Source organism: Cystoisospora suis, assembly GCF_002600585.1.
Source record: "Cystoisospora suis strain Wien I chromosome Unknown contig_5000, whole genome shotgun sequence".
Lineage (NCBI taxonomy): Eukaryota > Apicomplexa > Conoidasida > Eucoccidiorida > Sarcocystidae > Cystoisospora > Cystoisospora suis.
This window is the reverse complement of record NW_027157792.1, coordinates 1-25821: the sequence shown is the minus strand read 5'-3', so window position 1 is coordinate 25821 and position 25821 is coordinate 1. Positions and strand designations below refer to the sequence as shown.

The 25821-nt window shown below is 45.6% G+C and overlaps 7 protein-coding genes across 7 annotated transcripts in view; 3 read left to right on the top strand and 4 right to left on the bottom strand.

Annotated features, from left to right (window-relative positions):
- Positions 1-2310, bottom strand: part of CSUI_008753 (peptidase m16 inactive domain-containing protein) — a gene marked incomplete at its 3' end in the record, with an annotated part of 3017 nt that extends 707 nt beyond the window's left edge. Inside the window, exons 1-2 of the mRNA XM_068068878.1 lie at positions 975-2310; positions 23-146 (exon numbers count right to left, since the gene is read on the bottom strand). Coding sequence (XP_067919152.1) covers positions 23-146; positions 975-1460 — 610 coding nt within the window. The remainder of the gene's footprint in view (positions 1-22; positions 147-974) is intronic.
- Positions 1816-8855, top strand: CSUI_008752 (ankyrin repeat-containing protein). Its single transcript, XM_068068877.1, has 5 exons — positions 1816-4629; positions 5318-5346; positions 6452-6573; positions 6914-7028; positions 7875-8855. Exons 1-5 carry the CDS (start codon positions 3902-3904, stop codon positions 8429-8431), a joined length of 1551 nt encoding a protein of 516 aa, XP_067919151.1. The 5' UTR covers positions 1816-3901; the 3' UTR covers positions 8432-8855.
- Positions 8856-9806: 951 nt separating this feature from the next.
- On the bottom strand, positions 9807-13619 carry CSUI_008751 (uncharacterized protein). Its single transcript, XM_068068876.1, has one exon. The coding sequence runs from the start codon at positions 13149-13151 to the stop codon at positions 10416-10418; it is 2736 nt and encodes a 911-aa protein (XP_067919150.1). The 5' UTR covers positions 13152-13619; the 3' UTR covers positions 9807-10415.
- A 973-nt stretch (positions 13620-14592) lies between these two features.
- On the bottom strand, positions 14593-22065 carry CSUI_008749 (general transcription factor iih polypeptide 4 gtf2h4). The gene is made up of 5 exons (XM_068068874.1): positions 20511-22065; positions 18763-19876; positions 17331-17984; positions 16400-17010; positions 14593-15711 (listed from the first exon to the last, which is right to left on the bottom strand). Exons 1-5 carry the CDS (start codon positions 20807-20809, stop codon positions 15042-15044), a joined length of 3348 nt encoding a protein of 1115 aa, XP_067919148.1. The 5' UTR covers positions 20810-22065; the 3' UTR covers positions 14593-15041.
- Positions 16783-19447, top strand: CSUI_008750 (uncharacterized protein; the record flags this gene model as incomplete). The annotated part of the gene is made up of 4 exons (XM_068068875.1): positions 16783-16789; positions 17324-17488; positions 18843-18947; positions 19272-19447. 4 exons carry the CDS (start codon positions 16783-16785, stop codon positions 19445-19447), a joined length of 453 nt encoding a protein of 150 aa, XP_067919149.1.
- Positions 22066-22122: 57 nt separating the features above from the next.
- On the top strand, positions 22123-22698 carry CSUI_008748 (uncharacterized protein). The gene has a single exon (XM_068068873.1). The coding sequence runs from the start codon at positions 22424-22426 to the stop codon at positions 22538-22540; it is 117 nt and encodes a 38-aa protein (XP_067919147.1). The 5' UTR covers positions 22123-22423; the 3' UTR covers positions 22541-22698.
- A 1354-nt stretch (positions 22699-24052) lies between these two features.
- On the bottom strand, positions 24053-25538 carry CSUI_008747 (uncharacterized protein). Its single transcript, XM_068068872.1, has one exon. The coding sequence runs from the start codon at positions 25422-25424 to the stop codon at positions 25035-25037; it is 390 nt and encodes a 129-aa protein (XP_067919146.1). The 5' UTR covers positions 25425-25538; the 3' UTR covers positions 24053-25034.
- Between the last annotated feature and the right edge of the window lie 283 nt (positions 25539-25821).

Below are 25821 nucleotides of genomic sequence, written 5' to 3'. Positions count from 1 at the left end.
ATATATATATATATATATTTACCGGGTAGGAGGTTGAGTAGGCCTTCACTCCCAGCTGTTGTAAGCGTGTAGGTCGTATGATCCGTAGCCGTCCATGCATTGGTTCCTTGAGAAAGACATCGACTAGCTAAGAAATCTAATACGCCCTATACAGGAAGAAAGAAGAGGAAAACAGGAAAGAAGAGGAGCAAAGAAGACCACCGCCATGAAACAGAAGAAANNTATAGAGAAAGAGATGCTCTATGATGCTGAGTAAGAAGGAGAAAGAAAGAGAGAGAGAGAGAAAGAGAAAAAAGAAGAAGAAGAAGAGGGGTGACGCGCGTTGTGACGTTTTTCTATTGAGATGAGCTGAGGCAAAGAACATCTAGAGAGAAACACTGTACACTTCAGGTGTACATACACACACTTGTCAAGACACGCCTACCATACATACTTGGATATCTACAACACAGAGAGATACACCCCCTTCCTGCCTATCCATCTATGCAATTCATGTTGAGACGTATAAAACTCGAGAGACACATCTACACATAGATTTACATCAGGAAAGATAGATCGACGGACCAGACTGAGACATTTACGAAGAAAGGCATCGAACCGTCCATTCTAACTCCCAATGAAAAAGAAGAACATGCGGAGGGAAAGAGAGAGAAACCGTGAGAGAGAGAGTGACGTACACCCCCCGAGTGTAGTGAGATATTTCTATACCTCCAGCATTCTTCATAGATTTAAGTTGATAGAAAGTCTTCTCAAAATATAAACAGATATCTCCAGTGGCAAAAACACGCATTAGAAACATGCATCTCTATATGAAGAAAACACGTCAAATCGAGATAGCCCAAAGAAGATGAAAGCGAAGTTCGGACTATTCTTTTTGCATGCGTGAAGGGGGTGCTGTAGAGAAGCTTTTTTCCTGTTCTTTTCCTTTCTCGAGTTCTTTTCCTGTCTCTAGAAAGCATTTTGGTGTATCTTACCTTGTATGGATACTGATAGCTTCCTAGGAAGACGAGGTGCTCGAGTGTATGAGGTAGACCTTCATCTGTATGCGCTTCGGTAGGGAAGGTCATGTAGAGATTACAGATAGGCGACTCTACGCGACATACCAGAATACGCACTTGTGTATGTACACACCGCCATTCACGAATACAGAGATGCTTCAAAGAGAAGTGCTGGATCTCCTGGAAATCTAAAGATTCAGCCTTCTTCTTAATTTCATCTGCAAGGGGGAGAGAAGTCTTATCGTTGGCTGGATCTACGTTTGATCCTTCTCTCCTTTCTTTCTCTTTCCCTTCTGAAGAAACACGACTGCTGGAAGAAAGAGAAGTGACACCCCCGCATGAAGAAGGAGGATAACATACACGGCAAGGTGTAGATACACTTGAAGAGAAGGTGTTTGATGAGGGAGATAGAACACCTGACCCGGAGGCCCTGTCCCCTGAGCTCTCTTGTTGTGACGGCATCTTGAAAAAGAAAGAGGGAGAAAGAAAGAAAGAAAGAATCGCGACTTGAAGTAATGAAGAGAAGCAGAAAAGAAACCCTCTTAGAGAACAATGACAGAAAGAGGAAAGAGAGGAGAAGACGGCGAAAGGAGAAAGAGACACCTAGTGAATATCGAAGAGAGAGGAATTAAAGGAAGCTCGAATGTACCTATTCGAGATGGAGATTTCCTTAAAGATCAAAGAAGAGAAACAGATGTATCCTGAAGAAGACAAGAGCAGAGAGATCTTTAGACGTGTCTCTTCAGAGTTGAAAGAGGAAGAAAAAGAACAAGAATAGTCTTTGCGTTTCTATTCTGTCGCGTCACAGAAAAAGATGAAGAGATGGAGGGAATGTATGGGGTGTGCGTGTGTTGACTGTCGAGAGAGAAAAACGAACAAGAGGAGAGAGACTTGAAGAGACACGAGAGACAACAGATACTACAGAAAGAAAGACATGACCAGGAGGAGGAGACAGAGACTGAACGATAAGAAAGAAAGAGAGAAAGGAGACAAGGCAAGACGTCTCCGGAGAACTTCCGGGAGAAACGTGGATGGAATGCTGCTGAGAAAGAAGGAAGATTATGAAGAAAGAAGGTTTCGTGGAAAGAAAAGGAGAAGAAGAGATCTTCACTGTTTCTGCTGTGGAGAAGGAGACAGTTGGAAACGACAGGAGCAGCGACCAAACAAGCTCTCCCAGCAAGGAGACAGAAGTTAAGCAAGAAACAGGAGAGACTGTGGCTCAGCCGTCAGAAGGGAGACAGCAAAGTGAAAGAGCTCACAGAAAGACGATTCCTTCACAGAAAAAGATTCTTTCCGCCATCATGAGAACTGGAGAGAAAGAAGGAGAGTCCCGGCAATAGGGCCACCATGCATGCAGTTGAGGCAAATGAAAGTAAAAACAACGAGAAGGGTCTAGTTGAGTGCATGATATAATTTTGACGGTTGCATGCGCGGAAATGAAGAGAGAAAGAACACAAGGAATGAAGGAGCTTTCCGATGGACAAGAGGAATAGAATGAGAAGACACAGAAGAGGTTTCAGGTGTACAGACACCCGAAATCGGAATCTTCATCTTGTGTGACGAACAAGAGGACTCGAAGTCTCCATCATTTGTTTCATCATCCAGACCTTTCTTTCTCCCTTGATCACACCAGATATTCTTTTCGCCTTGTTCTTTTCTTTCCTCTCTTTTCAGTCTTCCCAAATTTTCTCTCGTCTTCTCTAGCACTCTCTCAAAGTCAGATTTTCCTTTTTTCTTCATGCACACCTTCTTCTCTCTTTTCTTCCAAAACCGTTTTCTTTCAAAGTTCGCTTCTATCTGTCCTTTTTCAAGTTTTCTTTGAGCTCTTCTCTCTGTATTACCAGTTAGAGAGAACGGATGAAAACGTCTTAGATAGATAGGTAGATTGATAGACAGATAGGTCGATAGTCCCGCCTTGGGGGGAAGTGTACGATAAGACTTTTTCATTCGATGGATCGTTGCAGGTGTCTGTATAGAGAGACTTTCTCTCGTCCTTTTCTTCCGAGAAGGATCTTGGAAGAAAGAATTTCCTCTCTTCTCGAATGTCTTTACAGCTTGCTCTCCTGTCTCCCTGTTTAGCTCAGAGGACAAGAGACGAGAAGAAGGAAAGGACAAAAATGTAGATAATACAAAGGAGATAAGCATTTTTCGTCCGAAGTATCAGGTCAGAGGGAGGAAAGAGAAGAAGAAGAAGAAGAAATTCTTTTCTTTCTCCAATTTCTTCTAGGTTCGTTAACTCTACTCCACGCATCTGATGTGTGCGTGACAAGAGTCTTCTTCTATCACCGAGTCGAGTCCGTTTTTTCTCTCTCTTCTTTCTCTTCTTTTGTCTACTTCAAGAAAAGAAAAGACTGGGAATATCGACTGGTGTTCTCAGCCTTTCTTTTGTCTTTCTTATCTTTTCTTCTTTTTCTTCCTTTTGTGGTTATCTTGTTTTGGAGTCTTCTTTGTTTCTCCGAGAGACAAAGGGTTTCCATTTTTTCATCTTTTCCTGTCGACTCGCTCCGGTTGCTTCTCCATCCTTTCCTCTTGTCTCTTTCTTCTTCTCTCCTTCCCTGCCATTTTTCTCTTTTCTTCGATTGTCTTCTCTATCTCCTTTACCTCTGTTTCTTACTCCTCCTCTTACACATACCTCTCTCTTTCCTCTTTCTTTTCTTCTTCATCTTTTTCTTCCTTTCCAAAGAATAAGGTAGACATCTTCTTCTTTTTCTTTCTCCTGGCCCCTTCTTCTCCTTTCAGACCTGCCGTGTCGGCAAAAGAAGACAAAGAAGAAGAATCTTGCTCGTCTCTACAGGCACCTCGTCACTCCTCTCTTCCTCCTGATACCCGGCAGAACCGCACTTCTTCTTCTTCTGCGTCTTCACATCCTTCTTCTTCTTTTGTGCCTTCCTTCTTTTCTGACAATGTCTCTTCCTTCTCCTTCATCTTTAGAATTATCATCTTCTTCTTCTCATCCCGACAAAGAGAAAGATGGATCTTTATCTTCTTCATCCTTCTCCTCTCCTAGTCACTCCTTTCCTCTTCCTTCTTCTTCATCTTCCGCACGCGTAGAAGATGAAGAAGAAGAACACCATACGGACGAGGAGGGGGAGAGATTGAGAGAAACCTTTCCGTCAAGCTTCACATCTTTCTCGTCGTCTTCGACAGGAGAGAAAGCGAAGAAAAAGAAGCGAAAGAACGCATCAGATCAACGACGCGCTGCTCGCCGGGCGGAGAAGCTTTCTCATACTCTCGGAAGATCGCAAGAGGATTCTCGGAAAGAAGATAAAGAAGGGCAGGTGTCTCGAGGAAGAGATAGAAGAGATTCGGAGAGTAATGAAGAAGAGAAAGAGGGAGAAGACCGGAGACTAAAGCCCACGAAGAAAGAACGAGAGGAAAGAGAGAGAGAAAGAGAAGGAGACGGTGATAGTGAAGAAGAGAAGAGTGAAGAGAAGAGCAGCCACGAGAAGGAGAAAAACAGGAAGAAGAAAGATGAGGTAGATAAAGAGGAAGAAGAAATGCTAAGACTAAGTCGGTCCGGAGATGTATGTGGACTTCGGAGATTTCTTGGCATTCCTGAACCGGGAAAAGGGACTCTAAAGTGCGATGAATCAAAAACTTTTCTATTGCACTGCAAAGATAAATTCCAAAGGTATGGAAAGAGAGAAAAAGAGAAGAGGACTGCATCTATATATGTATACACACCGTGGGGTTTCAGGTGTACATACACTGGAGGAGTTGGTGGTTTGGGAGTATGTAGGTGTACATACACCCGAAGAAAGCATATAGCGCCTCGAGAAAAACATCTCTCCGTAGGTTCTGTTCCTCAGCTAATACTTCTCACAGAAGATCTTCGTTTTTCTCCTTACCGAGAAGTTCTCTTCTGCTTTTCTCCGCTGTCTCCTTGTAGGAGACACACACAGAAAAATGTCGTGTTTGCAGAGAAGGGTGAGTTTTCTTGGTGCCTCACCAACACAAGCGAAAAGAAAGAAGCACGCCGTAAGGTCATCTTCGACTGTACATACACTATGACCTTTAGTCTTGCGGGGGATTTTTAGTCATGCCTTTGAGTTCCTCGCAAACCTTCGTGATGGAAGGGTTGTGGTAGTGTTTCAGGACCTGTTCATGGTTGGGGTGTGTGTACACCTGAGCAAACCAGGTAGGAATGTCTTATGTATGTGGAATTTGCTTCATCACCCCATGTAAGATGGACCTTCGTGGCAGAAAGATCAAGCGGAATGAAACGGATGTTTTTCTTTCTCCTGTACAGGCAGAGAAAGAAGATCTTTCCCATCGTTGTTTCTCTGCTTTTCTTCTCTTTCTCTTGGTGATGTGCGTAGGACGGCTCTTCACTTGGCTGCCTTCGAAGGTACATATATATATATATATGTACTATATATATATATATGTACCTCGCACCCATGTAGATGTACATATATATATAGATAGATATACGTACGTGTACATATAGACCTATATGCGTCCGGTTTTTCGTAGCGAGCTCTAGTCATCTCTTTAAGGATGAGGATGCGTAGATCTCTTTTTGTCTATAGCTGTGTATAGCAGCTTGTGCATGCGCCACTATGAACCTTCTTACGTCTATGATCATCGATTCCCGTGCCGAGAGAATATAGACACCCTTTTCTGCAAGACAGAAGACAGAAGAGATGGACTGTTTCTCTTCTTTCTTAGTACAGGTACCTCAACATCGAACATTTGCTGTGTGTAGCCCAGCTTGAGCAGATACATAGAGAGATAGAGGAGAAAAGAGAGAGAGGAGAAAGAGGAGATCTGAATTTTGGTTTTGCGGAAAAGACCGCCATCTCTTTCTTCCTATTCTTCTTGCTTGTATGGCTTCCGACCTCCTAAATGGGGGAGTTTCTGAGAAGAGGAACCTTGAAAGAAAGGCAGAAAAGTGGTTCTTCTCTCTATTGACAGTGTGAAGTAGAGGAAGAACACTTACGCGAATGAAAGAAGAAGACAGAGAAATCTCTGATTATGCTCTTGAGTTCCCTCCCTGGCGGTGTATGAAGTTTTTTTCTCTCTCCAAACTTATCTCGCGCCCTGTCTGTTTGTGTGTGTGCTAGGGTGTGTCTGTATATACACCGTTCCACTACTTCAGACAGCGGTCGTTCAGTACTCTCTTCGTCTCCCTTCTGTCTATACAGATCTAGATACACAGAACATGAGAGAGGAAGATCGGTGTCTATTTCGTTGTGAGTTAAGCGTATTCGTCTACTTGCTTATATCAGCAACGCGTAGATAGTTGCTTACCTCCATTGTACGTCGATCTCGATATCTATGTATATATATGTGTACGCATGCCCGTACAGGCATACGTATGTATACACATATGTATGCCTGTATGCTGTTCGTTCTCTCTGTACGTACTCATGTATGAGTACGTCAGTCTCTTGTCCTTTGTCTTCTGTGGCTCTAATGTTCTTTTCTTTCTTGTTTCTGCATGCACACAGGACACAGTGAAGTTGTTCGTTTACTTCTAAGGTGCGGGGCGAGTCCCAAAGCGACGGCTCAGGATGGCATGACTCCTCTCCATTTCGCTGCGCAGAAAGGTCATGTAGATGTACTTCAACTTGTAAGAAAGGATGATTCTTCATGAAGAAAACTCTATCTATTCTAACAGAAAGCTTTCACGGTGTACATCTATAGGTACAGGTATCCATCTCTATGTATGTATACATACACGTTTAAGGCGGACAAACGAGATACATGTGATAAAATGTTGATCACACTGTCTCCTGCTGTCCCCTCTCCTATGGCTGTTGAGGTGTACATACACCGTAGTAGATTTCAGCATGTGTCTTCTATTCATTCCTTTGCATCATTATGAAGTCACCTTTTTCGTCCTGAGTTCCCTCTTTGTTCTTTTCTTGTTCCTTTTCTCTCCCTCTTTGTTTCTTTCTTTTTCACTGAAGTTACTTAAAGGTGGAGCGAATGTAAGAGCACTGGTACATCGAGGAAGAAAGTCAGCTTTACACTATGCATGCAAGGCTGGTCATTTTGAAGCGGCTCTTATTCTCGTTCAGTATGGTAAGCTGTTCTTTTCTCCTTCTCTCTGTCATCTGTCTTATCGGCTGGCTGGAGCCGTAACAGCTCTGCTTGTTCTCTTTTGCTTGAGCTTCTTTTCATCATCTTCAGCACTCTCTTTCTTCTATCGATCTTTTCATCTACAGAGGCCTCGTAGATTACATCTACCGAAAGGGGAGAAGCCTGGAAAAAGGGAGGCTCCTAAGCTGAAGATATCTCTTTCTAACAGATACGTATATCCAGTCATGTACACCTTCTACTAATTGAACTTCTTGAAGACCCAGCTTTTCTTTACCCCCTTCACGTACTTGTATCTATATACGTATATATATATATATATATTTGTATACCTATATGTATCTATATGTCTTTCCAGCTTGTGTGTTGGGCTACATCGTATCTATGTGGTGCTCTGTATCAGCGGAGCGATAGACATCTAGTTTCTATGTATATCTGAAGCATGTAGCTACCCAAGGCAGACTACTGGCCTCGGCGTAGTCCAACCAAGCTCTCTGCTCTACAGCATACATTTAAACCTCTATATACACATGTGTGTACATATAAGTATAGGTGTATATAGATGCAAGGTGATAGAGAGAGCTCGTTCATCAGTGGGCGTGCATAGAGTTGTTTGAGAAACGGAGAATGGATGATTTAGTTTGTAGTCGGCGGTACTTTATGTCTGCTATGGTGTCTTCAACTTTTCTTATCTCAAGAGTGGTCGTTATGACTTCACTCATCATACGGGGAGTCGTTGTATGTAAGAGAGACATGAGAATATGCCCCAAGTAGCTCTCCGCTTTACTTCGAAACGATGTGTCTGTATGGCTGTATGTACACCTCTGACAGGTGGAGATTTAGAGATGAAGAACTCTCAAGGAGAAACATGCTTACATGGCCTAAGTGAAGAAGTTCAGAATCTTCTTCGCCAGGCAGCTCACATTAGCTTAAGAAAAGAAGGAGTTACAAATTTAGCACGTGATAAAAAGCGAGAGAGGAGTGACGATGGAGAAGAAGGAGATGAAGAAGGAAATGAAAAGAACGAAGAAGGGGGAGAGGAATCCCGCGATGAGAGAGACAAAGAAGAAGCAGAAAAAGAAGAGAGAAGAAGTAGAAAGAAACATAGGGGAAAAGAGACAACTGAGGCTGAAGAAGAAGATGATAGTGATTCAGAAAGTGGAGAGAAGCCTTCTATTTCGAGGAGACAAGCCCGTTGCACGGATAGAGGTGATTCTTCTAGAGGGTCTTACGATGAAAAGAGATCGGATAGAAAGGACGAAGAAAAGAAGAAGGAAGATGAGGAAATGATAGGTAATACAAAGGAAGGAGAAATGGGAGTAACTGAAAAGAAGGAAGAAAGGAGACGTCCAGTTATATGCGCAGCACAAGATGATGAGGAAGCCTAGATAGATAGATAGGTTAAAGATAGATTAAAAGTAGATGAAAAGTTGGAGCATTCTTAAGAGATAGGGAGGAGTTTTTGTTAAGTAGCTCGAGTTGAGTTTGATGGAGTGCTTCTTGAGAGAGAGAATTTCAACAAGAGAGCGAAAAGGAAAGAAAGATGAATGAGTTCATATAAAGACTTGTGTGAGAAGGAAAGCCAAGAAACCGACTTGTTTCTGTTGAGAGTAGATGTGTTCATTCAATAGACGTGTTTTAAGGTATAAAGAAAGATGACCTGTAAGTTCCCGGTGCAGGAACTTCTCTTTGTGAAGGTGTACCTGGTGATAGGACCTTGTCTTGTTTGTTTCAAGCTCCTCAACTTCTTGTCTGATAAAGAGACAGACAGAGAGAAAGTCCTCTTCTCTCTTGATCAAAAAAAACGTACGAAGGAGAAAGGATAAGGTTGTGGTAACTGGCGTACCTCCCGCGTCACAAAGAAAAGCATTATCGTCAAGATACCTCTTCCTAGTGAAGAAGAGAAGACAGATGGAATAGTCTTTCTTACACTTCTGTACTTGAAACAGTTCAAGCAAGAGGGACAGCGGTGCGTGTGAATGGCTCTTGTCGCACTGAGAGAAGAAAGCTCTTCATGAGAAGAGAAAAACAAGTCATCTCAAAAAACCCGTGAACGTAGGAAACGGCGCAGAGCACGTACAAGATATCTGTCAAGTTTCGTAGCATCTGAAGTTCCTGGTTTCTCTCTTTTCCGTCACTTGCTTCAAAAGGAGTGTTGGCATCAGTAGTATCACTCCATCTTAGGGTTTTGCGCCCGAAAGGGAATCTTTCAGCGAGCTTGGCACATACCTTATTCCTCTAGCTTTCGGAAAACCTTAGACCGTAGGTCGGCAAGCAGGTGGCCACTCATCCATCGTACCTGCTAAAGAGGAGAGTGTTGCTTCGCTGTGAGCAAGAGAGCAAACGGTGAAATAGATTGCAGTGATTGATCAGTTATTGGGCTTTGATGCCTGTGCGGAGATGGCGTTCCCCCCCTACCAAGTAGTGGACGACGGCCGGGTAGAACTTTTAAGTGAAGTAGAAACAGAAGGTGAGTTTCTTCGTTGATGATCCCTGGTTGATGAAGACACAGCGGAATGCAATGCGAGAAAAGAAGGAAAGACAAGGGGCCAGAAGTAACGTAAACTCTCATGGGGCAGCGCCCGGGAGTGCTCATCAACGATGCGAATACCTGACCGGCAAAAGTTTGATAAAAGAAGGAAAATTTGTCTGTGTGTGGCTAACGACTGCCTGTGGAAGTCTAGGTGGAGCGGTTGAAGTCTAGAGGTGCAGATTTTCTTTCTTGCTGTGTACGAGGCTCTGCAGAACCTCACAGAACGGCGGGTGATAGATCTGTCGAAGCGGAAGAGTGGCAGGGGAGTATAGAGCTAGCTCCTTCAGTCCCCCACGACATTCTGTCCACAGCCGCAAGACGCCGATCTTTCTCGCCGGTGTTACTTTTAGGAAAAAGCAAAGCCTGAAAAGGACGGCATCGTGGTGATGCGGCATGGTCCTCTTCGTTCAATGAACAATGTCTTTTCTTCATGTAAATCTCACATGAATCAGACAGAAAGAAGATGGCAGTGCTCAAGCTCCTTGTTGCTAGTGGGCTGATTGACATACAAATGTACAGAGAATCAGAGACTTCTGCAGAGGTCTACACTGCCATCACAAGTAATGTCTCGCGTTGAGAGCCTTGTGTGACGTGTTGGGACAGCATCGAGATTATCGACAAAGTCGAGACACCCTAGGCCATCGTCCGACCACTCGCCATGAGGACGGGGACTGTTCCCTTCCTCCACCTAAGATGCCTCAACGAATCTCGCGCACGGAGACCGTTTAACGCCAGTCTTCCCTCAGGGAAGTTATCTTTCAAAGTACCGCTCATTTTGAACAGCACAACGGAGGAAGAAGTGTAAACCTGCAGTCGCGAGGTGAGTAATCACCGTCACCTCACCAGGTTGCGGATCCTGGATAGGAGGCATAAGGAACACTTGTTGAAGCCTGAAGAGGGTACGCCGTCAAAAAGCCTCCTTCTGAGTACGAGGGCAAGGGGGCTATTTCCGACCGAGGTGCGGCTACAGCAGGCGGAAGAAAACCCTGCTGTTGTTGCTGCTGGGGATGTGAACTAGCATACATTCCACTCTGATACATCGGAGCTGCCTGGGTGTACGGTGGATATGGTAAGCCCGCCCCCGGCGTCACTGAGGTTCTTGGATAGGTGGCGGTGTTCATCGGGAACTGATAGGGATACTGCTGTTGCTGCTGTTTGAGGACTTCCTGTTCTAAGTGACTCCGGATTTTTCGTTCCTGACGTTCTTGCTGCTGTTTCTGTTGATGTCTTGAGATGACATCATAGGCAATGTCAAAACCCGTCCCAAGGACATTGGTAACTATATCTTTCGGGTCTTGACTGGAACTTTCTCCATCTGATTTTTTGTGGCTTTTCCTATCGGAGCTGTGGTGAGTTTCGCTAGAAGACGAGAATCCACTCATATCAAAAGGATTGGATTTGCTTGTCAGTTTGTAAGAAACGCCAGTATCCGTATCTAAGTTGCTGGCGGTGTTTTGAGAAGTACTGATGGGATTGTCTAACAAGATTTCGGTAGCTTTGATATTCTTCCCTCCAAAGGTCCCGCTCAAAGAATCAGATGAAGAAGAAGTCTTTCCAGCTCCCTGACCTTCAATATTTGTACTGCCCGTACTAGCACGACTATTATGACTAGCTGCACTAAGACCGGTTGCGGCGTCCTCAAAGACATTGACGAGTTTGGCTATTGGATCATCCGGGTGGGAATGACGATAGGCCGTGAATTCATCTAAAAATTGCGAAGCTTGATCACTGCCTTCTTGCACGCGAGCGCTGATTTGGTTAGCATTGTTCAATATCGCGTTCGCATTTATAACGGCCGGCTCAACCACCCCTGCCGTTGCTGCACGGAGGACCCCGTCGACAACTCCGGTCAACGGAGCTAGCAATGAGCCAGGAGTCCCTGCAAGGCTGGCAGTATGATATGCCGTAGACCGCGACACACTGTTGAGAAGCGTGGCTGGGGCTGGAAGTTGAAGTGGGACTAACGGCTGAAGCTGGAGAGGTTGAAGGAAAGAGGGAGTAGGCGGATCGGGGCCCTGTTGCACATCTGTAGGGGGGGCGGTCAGGGACGGTGGCACCGGAATCTGCGGTGCCGTCCCAGGAGGGGGAAAATATGAGGGACTAGCTAACGATGGAGTTGAAAGAGGCGTCGTCATCATTGGGAAGGAACCTGGCATTTCAGAAGAAGGCGGCATAAATGGCGCAATAGGAGTAGATGACAATGGAGGAGCGCTATATTGACTATTGGACGTAGCAGCAGGGTCACTTGTTTGTTGGCGTGGATATCCCATTTCCATCCAGGGGACGTTGCTGGGTGTCTCTTGAGGTGTCGCAGCAGCAGACGCAGTTAGCCTTCCTCCAGGAGTGAAATTGAATGCTTCGGGTGTCTTTTCGGGAGACAGCTGTTGCACATTGCTTCCGATCCCTGCGTTTGAAAAGAGAGGGTATCCCTCTGAGGCTGTTCGTGGAATGATCGTGTTTTGGGGGTCTTGGCTGTTGGTGGCAGGCGCACTCTCCACAGCTGCAGGAGGGCTCGTGACTGGGAATGACGGCATGGGTTCTGGGGGAATGCCATTGTTCGCTTTGATAAAAGCATCATAGTACAATAGTTGCCCTCTCTCGTCGGGCCGGAGTGTGTGCAAGTATGACCGCAGGGCTTTGAGATACTCAGGTGCAAGCTGTTCTTGCTGCTCCGGAGTTAGCAGCTGCTGTAGAGCGGCCTCAGCGTCATTAGACGCAATGCTTATCGCTTCTTGAACTGTATCTGACGTCTGCACAGAAGCGACACCCTGGAATCCACCGGGAAACGGGGCTGCAACAGCGGAGCTTTCTTTCTCCACGTCGCTAGTGCTAGGGGAGACCACCCTGTCTGTGGAATTGCTGCTTGGGGTCCCAGAGGGAGGTAGGATAGCCTGATCAGTGGACTTATCAGGAATGGCCGGCCGTGTCGCTGACATATTTGCCTCGGCGGGACGGACGCTCGGGCGGACTTGCTGACTGGCCGGTGGGCGGTCGCCGGCTTCTTCCGCCGTCATTCCCGGAGCACTGAGAGGCGTCTCAGCAACAGGCTTCGACTTCCCGGGCTGTTTCTGAACTAAGTCTGATGACGCTGGCGATGATCCAAGGGGTGCTTTATCGCTATCGCCGAAAGATTTGTCACCGGTTGCTTCACTGACAGGGTTCGGCAGCAAGTCCCCTGTTGGAACGGAGGCGTCCGTTGGCTCCGGGGCCTCCCCTACGCCACTAGTCGTGGTAGTACCCGTCTTCCCCTCCGAAGAGTCTCCCCCAGTTTCAACTGGTACGGCCTTGTCCAGAACGGCTTGCTCATTTTTCAAATTGTCTGCTGCTGTCTGATTCAGCTCATTCACGGTTACCGCCTCATGCGGAGTTTCGGTGGGCGGATCAGACGCTCGAGCCAGGTTCAGGCGTAGCACCGGCAGAACTGTTGAGGCAGCAAAAAGTACAAGCACTGTGAAAGCGACCCTAGATTTCGAAGGTAGACAGGGCAAGTTCGCCATTCGCACGCGGTAAAAGGGTGCGGATGGCCTCATGACTGGCGAAGAGAGAATTGATCCACCCTGTGGCAGCGTCATCATTGTCTCATCGGGAAACTTCCGCGAATGACAGAAAGAGAACCACCGAATGCAATACACAGGCGCCCTTTCTCACTGCAAGAGAAGGCCCCAACAACGGTCGTTCACCGATAATAGCTCATCCCGGAATCTCCCGGAATTCTGTTTGTCGGACTAGTAACACATTGGCCCACACTCTCCGTCAAAGGTCCTCGTCGTTCAGACGCTTTTCAAGGCCAAGAAACAGGCACCTTAGGAAATAAAACCTCAGGAACGCATCGCAGAGCCGAGCCACAAAGGGGCTTGCTGCAGCTCGAGAACACAACTCGAGAAACACTGTAATACACTCGTGACACACCTCACTGTTGGCTGTGAGCATGGAAACTGAACGGTCGTAACAGAGATACCGTCACCTTTCACACATCTCCAGTCGTGTAACCTGAGCAAAACGTAGTTCACAGCGGTTGGAAAGATCACCTGCGAACAAGCATGACACCGGTTTTATGAGAAAATCCACAAAAAGATACCTCCGAGAGAAACACCGCGTTTCATTGGGCTCCCGCATCGAATACAGTTCGTTCTCGCCATGTCAGTACGCTGGGACGAAAAACCATTTCGGAGCTCCTCGTGCGAGCCCCTGGCAAACTGACCCAGCCTCCACATTGTGAGGGCACGCGACTTTTGGTGTGCTGAAGGTGGTGCTACATTCACCATCTGCAACACGGACGTTGTTCGCTCTTGCAGTCGAGATTTGTCCTTGGAGAACACTCGAGAGCTACGGAGTGGCGTCACGCTAGGAATTTGTGAGTAGCAAAGTGACCCTGTAGTCGCCGCAGCGCAGTTTGTATCTGCATGAAATAAGAAGAGGTGAATTCTGAAGGCCAGCGTTCGACGCTCGGCTTCCGTGGTCGGCTTGGCTGTACCTGGGGGTGTGCTGAATGCTATACATGAGAGAACCAGACGTGCTAAAATGGTGGCTCGGCCCAGTAGCTACACAGTGCACCGCAGCCACGGCAAACACTGTGGCGTCACGTCCTCGGTTGCCCGAAGTCGAGGCGGTAGCACCGCTTAGATTAGTTATCTTTTTCAAGCGGCCGTCGGCTTGTCTGGTGAGACAGAAAGGGTTGAGCGCCGCAGTGGCGGATGTGTGTGTACTCCAGCCTGACCCAGCAACACCTTCGTGGACCCTCTGCGTCACCAGCTAGTATCCATGAAGACTCCCCAAGCCGATCTGTAACTGGGAAGCTTGTAGCTTTCATGACAACAACACTAAGCCCCCCGAATGTGCCTCCTCTTGACTACAAAACAGAAGTTGTGTGTTCTTGCAGCGTTCGAATGGTTGAGAAAGTGTCATCACGGATAATTGCGCCGTCAATTTTCCCCAGGCGTGAATTTTGTCCAGATGGTTAGCTGGCATGACGAGGGAGACGAGACTCTCCCTCCCCTCACAGCATATGCAAAAATTTACAGGAATCTTCTGTTTCAGAGTTGTCTCCCTCTACGAAGCCAGGGCAACGCAAAATCCGCTTGTATAGTTGTCGCGGGAACTGCTAGGTTGAGTGCTGTCTCCGGTCGAGTATTCTCAGCTCGTGAGACTTTTTGGTAGAAGGCTTTGAAATGAGACAGAGCTAGAAGCGAAAACTGGAGATACGATGACTGCAACAAGTTTCTCCAGGGAGTGTTCGCGAACAAATCCTGAGCAAAACAAATTGACCGGGCTGACACCGATCATATACAACAAAATCTGCGCATGCACGGGGCTGTGTCATCATAAGAACGCAGAATGACATGAACGGAAAAGCACTCATCCAACAGATGACAAAGATAGCTTCGTTCCTGTAGGCATGCTATGTCAGTAGAGGTCCTGTGAGGTGTACATACACCTGACTCTGTTGGCTTGATGGATGGATCCTTTCAGAACTTTCCCGCTTGTTGTTTGATGATCGAATCTCTGATTTCTCGGATTTTTTCCACCATTTCTGGTTTATAGTCCGCATGGATAGCAAGATACTTTTCCTTTTTCATCCATTCTCTGAATTCTTCGCCATTCGGATCCTCTGGCCAGGGGGTGAAGTAGATTGCGAAATTTTTTCCTACAGCCCATCTTACACTTCTTTGAAACAGTTCTGGCATGAATTCTTGGTCCCATTTCTTCAATAAGACGGATGGGTAAAGAGATAACCGCATTCTCTCTGCTTCCCACATACGTAATTGTATCGTGACGTTCTCCGGTAGCAACGGAGCGTTCGACCGGAGTTTTCTTTCAACAACAACGGGGTGTGCATGCGCCTCTAGGAATCTTATAATCTGATCAGCTGTTATTCCACTCTTATAGGCTGCTAGCACAGACGCTCTAGTTAAAACACCAACGATCAAATTCGGTAATCTCGCTTGCAGTTCGCATAAATGTGATAAGACAGACATCTGTAAAGCTGATGCGGTATAAACATACACCTTGAAATTACTCTGAACAACCATGCCTGCTTCCATACCCATAACGGAAAAGGCTGACGACCCAATACCCGGAGAAGATAAAAGAAGCGTCGAGGTCGACGACTCTGATGCTGGGGTCGAAGTATCCATTCTGGGCCAAAGAAAAAGACAGAAAACACACACACACACTAACATCACTCGTTGTTTCTCACGAGAAAGACATTCTAAAGATGAGAGAACGAGGCAAACAATGAAGATTCTCGCGGCATTTCTCAACAAGCTTAAGAGGACCAAGCGAGTTTCGGTAGCAGGACAATCTCCTTAGAGAAGAAGCAAAAGAAAAAGCGCCCTTTGAAGAGACGGACGGAAAAGAGATGAAGAAAGAGAGGAGCCTCTCGGGTCGTTATTTTCAACCGACACATCTGTCACGAGAGATGAAAACGAAGCAACAAAGCAAGTCCTCATGACTTTCAGGTAGCTTGCCTTTGGCTCGTCTTATCCTCGAGATAGATATCTCATTTCCCAGACACGAAGTGAACCCCTATGTCGTGTGATGCATACGACCCCCGCTCATTCCATGTGAATGGATGTGTAGATACACTGCCTTCTCTTTCAGTGAACACAAGAAAGGAGGCACTTATCATCATCCCTAGACACCTCCTACCTCTTCTTATTAACAACAAAAAATTGCATATCTCGTGCATGCCATCTAATGATCTCCTACGACTTTCATTGGGTTTTTCTAAACCAGGACTTCCTATTCATGAAGATACATCCCCTCCTTTATCCTCGATGTGGTCTTTCTTTTTCAGAGACCAATTCATGAACTTCTATCTTACCTTCCTCCTATCTTCTTCGCCATTCTTCTGCGAGTTTCATCGTCTTCATCGTCTTCTCTTACATAAGGAAAGAAGGTCATATCCATCATTGCTAGGGATTCTCCTTCTCCGCCTCCTACTCCTCTCACCATAAAAGAGCCTGAACCACTCTCATGTGCATGCAACATACCTCCTACTCCACCTGTTGTCCCAGCTGCTACTGCCGAGGCCGTAGAAGTAGTTGAAGACATGGGATGACCCGTCGACGCTGTATTCGAGGGACCTGCCGTCCCAGCTGAAGCGGAAGACGTTGAATTTGCACTTGGAGATGTTGAAGAAGCCGTCGTAGTGGCACCAGTAGTAGGAGAAGGGCTTGTCCCAACTGTGCATGCACTTCCTCCATAATGGCTAGTTCGATCTGGACGAAGAAGAAGCGCATAAGGAGCTGTCCAAACATAGTTACTCTCTTGGGGAGAAGAAGAAGAGGAAGAGGAAGAAGAAGCAAAGAGTAAGCCGATATTGAGCCCGAAGATAACAAAGCGACGTTGAGAAGAAGAGAGACGCTGAAGACAGATAGGCTGGCCTACAGCTGACTGTCCGATGGTAAGAATAAGAAGAAGCACATCTTGAACCTACAAGTTCGAAAGGCAGTAGACAACACCCACACAGCAACGGCCTGACAACCCAGCATAATGAGACTACAGATCTCTTTCTCATAGACATAATTAAGACGCTATAACGATTTGTAACTATCTATACATATACATATACATATTACACACACATATACATCGATATACGCAATAGATATGTATGTATATTGAACTTGCAACACATGTTGATCCTCGTATCACGACCCTTGCCAACGCGTCATCTGAAGCCTTGTATCACTCCATACACACAGGATGAAAAGTTTCTTCTCTTTCATTCATTCGTTCATTCAAGATCGCACCTCTCTTGTAGCCACTTCAATTCTTGAAGCGGAAGAGATGGCGCGTCCTTCTCCCGCATCTTCTCCTCCTCCATCCATTCGAGAACCTGCCTTCCCCCCCCCGTATCCTCGGGCCTTGGAGTTGATCTGCGCTAGATCTCGGCTCACTCCTGGCCCGGGTAGACTGCTCGCGTCGTTGTGATCCGTTGGAAGGTGGACCGAAGTACTCTCTTGATTCGCACGACTCGAGCTACTACTATGAGAAGAAGAAGAAGAGGAATGACGGAGGTTCGCATCATGAGCAACATTGCTTAATAAGCCCCCGTCAAGAAGGAAGAGGAATTCCACAACTAGAGAGATCACCTGCGACTTTAAGTCTTTCAGAATCCATGAAAAGGCTTCCCGTGACATAACTGCTGTTGAATGACTTTCTGACGGAGTAGCAGGAGTAGTAGTAGTAGAAGGCGTCGGTGAAAGAACACCGAGAGAAGAAGAAGAAGAAAGATGAGAAGAGAGGAAAGACGACGACTGAAGGGACAGATTAGAAGAAGAAGGTAAAGACGCTGAAGGAAGAGAAAGAAGACCAGAGTGGCTCGCCATCTGTCCTCCCGCGCCACTGCTGGTAGTACGCCGAGATCTTGTCTTCCGGCATAAGAGACGTCGACGTGTAAGAACCTAAACGACAGGCGAGACAACACGGCACATCAACATCGATAGTATTCATGAAGATACAGGCTTTCTTCGTATAGAGCCATTCATTCTTGTAGTCTTCCGATGAAGGGAAAAGATGAAAAGAAGAGAGAGAAGATAGGTGACGGAAAGAAGCACAAGAATGGACAAGATCTGATATACACAAGCACCCTAACCTATAAAGAGAGAGAAAGAGGAGCTATGTAGAGAGAGAGAGAGAGCGGAAGAAAGAGAGACAGAGATAAAAGTCGGAGATGGATGCAGTACTGAGGAGGGTAAGTGAAGAGAAGAGAAGACGAAAGGATCAGCTAGCCAAGAGAAGTAAGGTATATGGCTTGACGAAAAAAACGTCAAGCTAAGACAGACCAAGAAGCAGACACGGAACTAGCTACAGATACATGGAGAGATAGATACAGCGTAAGATAGATAGATAGAATAACGACCGACAAATGGATTAAAGGGAGACAGGTAGATTAAACGGGGACAGGTTGACAGAGAGACTAAAGATAGATAGATAGATAGATAGATAGACGATCAAACTCCACGGGAAAAGAACAGAGGTGTGTAGTTGAATCTCTACGGTGTGAAATACATTTCTTCTTTCAAACCACGTCTGTACACGGAAATCTTCTTCCTCTACATCTCTAGATAGGAGATTTCTTTCCCCTCTTTTTCAAGCAAGCAGGAAGTCTTCCCTTCGACATGCTCCTTTCCCCATCTCTATATCTCGATGTTGTCCTTTTCCATTGTCTTCCCTTCTCACCTTAACAAGATCTTCACAGAAGCCCGGTACAGATGAACTCCCTCCTTTATGGTCGTTCTTCTTTCTTTTCTTTCCTCCAGCGCCTGATAGAGCCTCTTCATCTCCTTCGATCCCTGGTATAATTACCCCCCCACCTCCTACTCCACCTGCTATCGTGATGCTTCTCTCACCTTCTACAATGAAGCGTAAGACAGCGTCCCACTGGCGCCGACTATGAGAAATTAAATCGGCCTTCGTAGGAAAGCGAAGAGAAGAAAGAGAGGTCTCGAGTGTCTCTGCAGCTTCTAGGAAATCCACAGGTGGATTTGCCGGCCCTCCTAAGATCAACTGAAGCAGGGTCTGCTTCAAGGGTGTCGCTACAGCATATTGCGTAGTCGCTGTAAGGACACCCCCGCCACTATGAGAGGATGGTCCTGGCGATGACGATGCTGGGGCTTTACTAGAAGAAGAAGAAGTTGTAGTAGCTGTAGAGTGATCATATTGACGATGACTTTGACCTGTCGCATCAGATGAAGAAGAAGAAGAACTCGTTGCGCCTCCTTTGCCTTCTCCTCCTCCTCCGCCCGCGTTTCCAGGTGTATGTACGCCTCCTGCTTCTCGTGCTCCTGCTGCTGAAGACGAAGAAGACGAGGTGGAGGGAGAAGGCAAAGACGAAGAAGAAGAAGAGTTCGAGCCATTCATATAACTATTAGGAAGAGAAGAAGAGGCAGAAGAAGAAGGATTAGACATATCCCTACCAGTATGGCCCCCTGGACCACCACGAGTGTCTCCTGTTCCTGCTGACGAGGTATTTCCAAGAGAGCTCGATGAAGAAACGTGATTCGTCTTCGAAGCGGTGGACGAAGAAAGATCTTTCTGGTTTGAGGAAACCAACATATGACAGGGAGAGACGAGACGGTGCAAAGATCTTCTCAAATCAGCGACGCTTCCTGGTCCTATCCACAGCCTCATGGCTCTCTCACTCACAAACTGCTGAAGAAAGAGAAGTCGTAGAAGGATTAGTTGATCGAGTTCACATAGAGAAGAAAAACACGCTATACAGCTAGGAGAATAGGAAAAGAGATAATGAGGTATGGAAGCTGGAAGAGTAAAGATATACTCATACAACCCCATGCTGCAAAGAGAAAAAGAAAAAGAAACGGGAAAAGAGAGAGAGACCAGAGAAAAGACAATGAAGAAAAGAAAGGATGAAAAGAGAGGAAGAAAAGACGCTTTTCACGAAGTCATGAAGCGTCTTTACCGTGGCGCAGGAGGGGAGAATCCCTCTAATAGATACACGGTGGTGGCAATACACACATAGGCGGAAACAAGGACAAGGGGGTTGAAATTCCCTAGAGACAGTCACTCCTCACTAGAATGTATCTGTGCATTCAAATGTATAGATCACACGCATAAAACTACAGAAAGACATGCATATATACATATGTATATATATATATGTGCACATACATGTATATAGATATACATCTACATCACTCCATTCGAGGAAGTTTGTCTCTAGCAGGGTGTCTCTGCCTCACTCCTTCTCCCTTGGCAGGTGCGCACACACAACGACGAGCACTAGCCCACCCCCTCTACTTCATGTAACCTAGAGTGTGCCTATCCATCCACACACACACCCTAGATATCTCATATACACATACAAACCATTCTATACATACACATAGCACTCGCCGTCGGCTTCTCTCTACGTCTACACGTAGACATGTATGCTGTCTTCGTATACTCATACATATGCCTATCCTTACTTTTCGACATAGCTTGACGGTCCTCGATGCCCCAAAGCTCCTCCTCCTGCTAGACTCGTCGCGAGAGGGGGTGATCTAAGCCCCCCGCCTAATCCTCCTCCTCCTCCTGGTATACGTCCAGACGGCAGAAGAGTTTTCCCTCTTCCTGCTGCTAAAGAATTCTCACTTCCAATTGGCACTCCTGGTGTACGTACACCTCCTCCTTCTCCCGGTCTATCTCCACCTCTTCCACCATCCCCCTGATGATGTCCCACCCCTCCCCCTCCTCCTCTAGCTCCTTCGATTCTCGATATAGCCATGTCGATGCTCTAAGGAGGAGGAGAGGAAGAATCGACATCTAACAAATGCCCCACAAAGAAAGAGAGACAAGAATGACGTTGAAACCCATAGACCACCACCCCAATGAACTGCCGTCGACTTAGAAAGACAGACTTCCTTCCATTGAGAAATCGATCCTCTCGGAAACGGGCTATGAATGCGAAATCGTCCGAAAGAAAAGACAAGCAAATGAAAGAAATTCACCTCTCTCCCCTGGCCTTCCCTCGCCCCTCTTTCTCCTCCCGGAAGCAACCTCGCGGCGTCTTCTTGTGAGCTGTTGAGGAAGCACCGTGCTAGTATCTTCTATCAAGACAACACTATGTGGAAAGAGACCATGAAGAAGAAAGAAAGAAAGAACATCTTCTTCCTACTTGCCTAGGAATGAATGGAGTTATGATAAGAAGGAGACCTCTCTTCGAAGGGTTTCTTCCTTCTTCGTGAAAGTCATCGACAGGAGAGAGAGAGGAAGGAGAGAAAGTGATGAGAAGGTGGAGAAGAAAAAAGACTTTATGAAGAGAGAGGGAAGGTCGCCGTCTGAAGAAGAACGAGAGAAGTCTTGGAGAGAAGAAATCTCTCGATGTCTTGTGAAGGGTAGACTCATGGCTGCCGCATGCACACCTCGAGAATCACGAGAGAACAAGAGAGAGAAATAGACGGGCCCTGGCAAGAAAACTAAGGACAGACAGAACACGGCTATAACCCGAGAAAGAAAGAAAGATAGAAGAGAGCGCTGCCGCGTAGAGAAAGAATTGAACCGTGAGTAGAAGATCCAGTAGAAGAGAAATCATTCGAAGATTACTCTCTTTGCTATGCCGATAGAATACCACTGAAGAAAGAGAAGCGAAAAGACTCCTAGAGAAACTCGGAGAAGGAAAGAAAGAAAAGAAGAAAAGGAATGTACCTGGGAGATCAATTGCACAGAAGACAGTTAAAACGGTAGTAAGAGGAGTAAGACTCCTCAGGTGAAGGGACAGCTAGAAGAAAAGCACATTTCACAATAGAGTCTTCCACGGAGAAAGAGAAGAGAGAGAAGAGTTCATCTCTCAACCGAACATGAAGAAAAAGAAGAAAAGAGCTGAGGAAGATAGTTCCTGTAGAAAGTTAAAGAGAGAGAAGGAAAAAAACAACAGAGATGAACTCATCCGCCGCATGCAGTTACGCGTTTTGACTCGTTACCATCGAGACCTGTTTCCTTTTCTTCTCGTTGCCTCTCCCTTTATCTACAGTGTGAGCTGTACATACACCCGGCTCGCCCAGTTCTTTCTTTATTCCTCTTTTCTCTACTCTGCTTCTCAGATCTGACAAAATCTACTTTTCTGCCTGATGTAGAAAACCTTTCTTTTGTCTCTTGCCTTTTAGTTACAAGAGAGAAAAGCAGGTGTTCCAAGAGAGATACAAGCTTGCTTCCCGGAAAGTGAGGTAGATAGGAGAAAGAGATGTTGACGATGACAATAAGAAGAAGAACTTCAGAGAGATGTATGACTGAAATACCCTAACTATAGCCACTATGATAAAAGAAACAGCAGGATCGTCGACACTGCATGTACTGCTTCTTCGATCCTTCATGAAGACGTGTGTATGTACACCATAAGACAATGCAGCTTCGAGTGCGAATAGAGAAATCCTTTTGGGGTTTTCTTGAAGTTTTCGCTTTTTACGCCGTTTGTGTCTTCTCTAGAAAGCTAAACCGAGTACGAAAGAAAATGAGTTAATTGTCCGTGGGTTCTTTGGAGTGCTGTGCGGTGTATATGCACTTCATTCAAGCAGGGCGATGAGAAAACATTAAACGGGTAAAAGGAAGAAAATACATCCGAGTGAACTGACGTATCTCTCGTTAGCCGGTAGACCTCTCTCTACGCCAAGAAGTCAGTATACATACACGTATAGTCAGCTGTATAGATCTATCTATCTATAATCTATCCGTATCTACCTGCCTATAAAGGATCCAGGAATCACTACAAAGAAAGCGGACCCCTGTATCTCGTCCTTCTAAAGAAAGAAGAGTACCGGGCTGCAAAAAGAGTTTATCGATGCTTTGTATGTAGCCACTTCCCCCAAGTGTGGTGTTTCTTCTTTTCCGCATTTCTTTCCTTCCTCCTTCCTTACTAGATAGAGAGGATTCTACGTGACTCCTAGTCCATAGCGGGAATCTTACTATACGCTCGAAAAAGACTTAGAAAGAGAAACAGACATTCCTATCTCATGATATTTATGGATACATATACATATGTATATCTCTCTCTCAACATATATATATATATATAAATATGTAGCTACCTATGTGCAGGAAAAGAGATCACGTGTCTTGTATCGCTCGCTCAATCAGACGTAGGAAGGCCCCCTTCAGATACGCATGGACGAGAAGTCAAGCGAAAGTCTGCTCCTCCTCCTCCTGCGGCTGCTGTTGTGTTAGAATGAGATGAGTGATTTTATATAGATATAGACATACATATATATAGATATATATAATAGATATTATTTAGCTTGTATAAAGGATGGTCTGTAAGGCTTGTCTCTTCTCTTCTTCTCGCCCTTCCACGCGTCAAGCGTAGCATCTCATGTAGACACGAACCTCTACGTGTTCTTTTTCCCTGTGTGTCACCACCTGACCCTCCGATTGAGTGTATTATGAAATCCTGAAAAATCTATGGCGGAACTGTTGCACTGTCCTACCGACCGTTTCGAAAGAAAGATCTCCTGTTTGAATAGGAAGGGGAGGCTTCTTCTGCTTCTCTGAGTTCCTTCACTGAGGACAGACACCACCACGTCTATGTATGGTGTATGTGTATGTATGTATGTATGAGTATATATGTATGTATATGTATGTGTGAATATGTATATGTATGTGCGTACACCCGATAGAATGTGCATATCCATGTAGACGCAGGTGCTCGTGCGAGACTGCTCTTCTTGGGCTGCATGCACACAGGGACTACGCCTATATATGTGTATGCATACTCCGTATATTTATATACATTGATATGCGAGCGATTTCACGACATCTTTTGGGTGAGAACCCGTACTTATTCTATCCTTTACGGCTTGCTGTACTTTTTAAATCTGCCGTTTGCTCTTTTCTTATCGACTTCTCCGAGTTAAGAAGACAATACACATACAGCAGAACCGCGCATTCAGCTTTAAATGGGTCTTCCTTCATTCACAAAGAAACGTACGGAAAGAAAGACACTTTTCTTCTCTCTTCCATCACAAGGAGATCGTCCGATGCCTTTTTCTATTCAACTTTGTCTAGTGAACGCAATCGTGGGCAGGTAAGAAGTGTAAAGGAATGTCTCTCCTTTCTTCTTATTATCTCAGGTGTACATACACCCCTGCTAGTCAAAGAGGAGATCTGCCTCTCGGATGATTAGCTCGACTGTCATCATGCCCCCCTCCAATCCATGCTCCCTGGCCTTTCCTTCCCCGTCCAATCTATTCAAGAGCTATGAGAGGCGTAGAGAAGTCGAGAGGCTTCGGGAGAGAGGTGATCAAGAAGAAAAGACACGCAAAAAGAATCCTCTTCAGGTATGTGATATCGATGGGCTCTCGTCTTTCTTCGTTTCTTGCTAAACTGGAGGAAAGAAATCTCTTCATCTTGTTAAGCTTGTCTCTCGTCAGAAGGAAGGAAGGAAGAAAGAAGGTTGAGAACTAAAAGAACACAAAGAAACACTTCACATTGCGGTCTGGATGTATCTGATTAGGCGTTCGCTTCCCTCTCCCTCTCTCCATGAATGAACATACATATCTACGAGATCATGTAGATACATAGAGACAGATAAAAATATAGAAGAAGTTATGTGCAAACACTTCCCTTCTGTCCCGGGAATTGAGAAAGGAAAGAAGGCATCTCAAATTAAACCACCTTTACACTCTACGACAGTCTTTCTTCCTCACTCAAATATCTACTGTTCATCTATCCATCTTTGATCTGTCTATAAATAAATCTATCTATCTATTTATCTACGCTAGTCTCCCTATGGCCCTATGTACTTCACCTCCCTCTCTCCCTCTCTCTCTAAATATAGATGTATACTTGAATCGAATTCATCCTTCGTTTCTACAAAGTCTATCTCTCCACCTCCGTCGCTACCATTGTCACCTTCCTCTACGATGGGCTTTGTCTCCTCTCTCCTTCCCTTCTTCTCTTATCTTCGAGAAGACCTGCCTCGTCAAGGTGACCCGCAGAAGAAGAGAAATCAATCATTGTCACTATCTTCTTCTTAAGAGACGTTGAATGAGTTTGTTAAGAAGAGACATGACCTTGTTCATTAGCCAGAGCTTAATGTTCAGAAAGAAAACTTCCTTCACTCCTCTCATAGCCTGTTTAACCTCTTCCCATAAAGCCGTTTTAATCGCATTCGATGGCGACGGTTTCGACGTTGAGGATAGGTTCTTCTGAGTCTTTGAAAACATCTCACTTAGAAGTCCTCGGGGCGAAGATATCTTCTTCTCTCTTTCTCCTTCTCCTCCTCTTCCTGTCTCACCAAAAGATTTCTGAGAGGAAGAAGAAGAAGATGAAGACGTTTGCTTCTCAGAGGAGGAGGAGGAGGAAGAAGGTGACTGTGGATATGAAGAGGGAGGGAAGAGGGCATCTCGCATTAAGCGTTCGATGTCGATACCTCGATTGGAGAAAGGAGAAGAAGATGAAGGAGGGAAAGGGGGGCGAAAGAACGGCGAATCAAAAGGCGATGAAAAGCCCTGGAAGGGATGGGAGTCTACAGAAGATATACAGACAGATAGTAAGAAGAAAGGAAATAGAAAAGAAAGAGAAAGGAGACAGAAAGGACAAAAGAAGAAAGAAAAAGACACAGAAAGAAAGATCAGAGTAGAAGGAGGAGGAGAAGAAAAAGAAAGACGAAGTAGAAAGAAGTAAAGAGTTACAAGTGGAATCACTGAACCCGAAATTATCTGTTTATCTACCAACTATCTATTCATCTCTCTGGACTCTATCAATCCTCCTATCTATCTCTACTCTATCTTTGATCAATCAATCTAT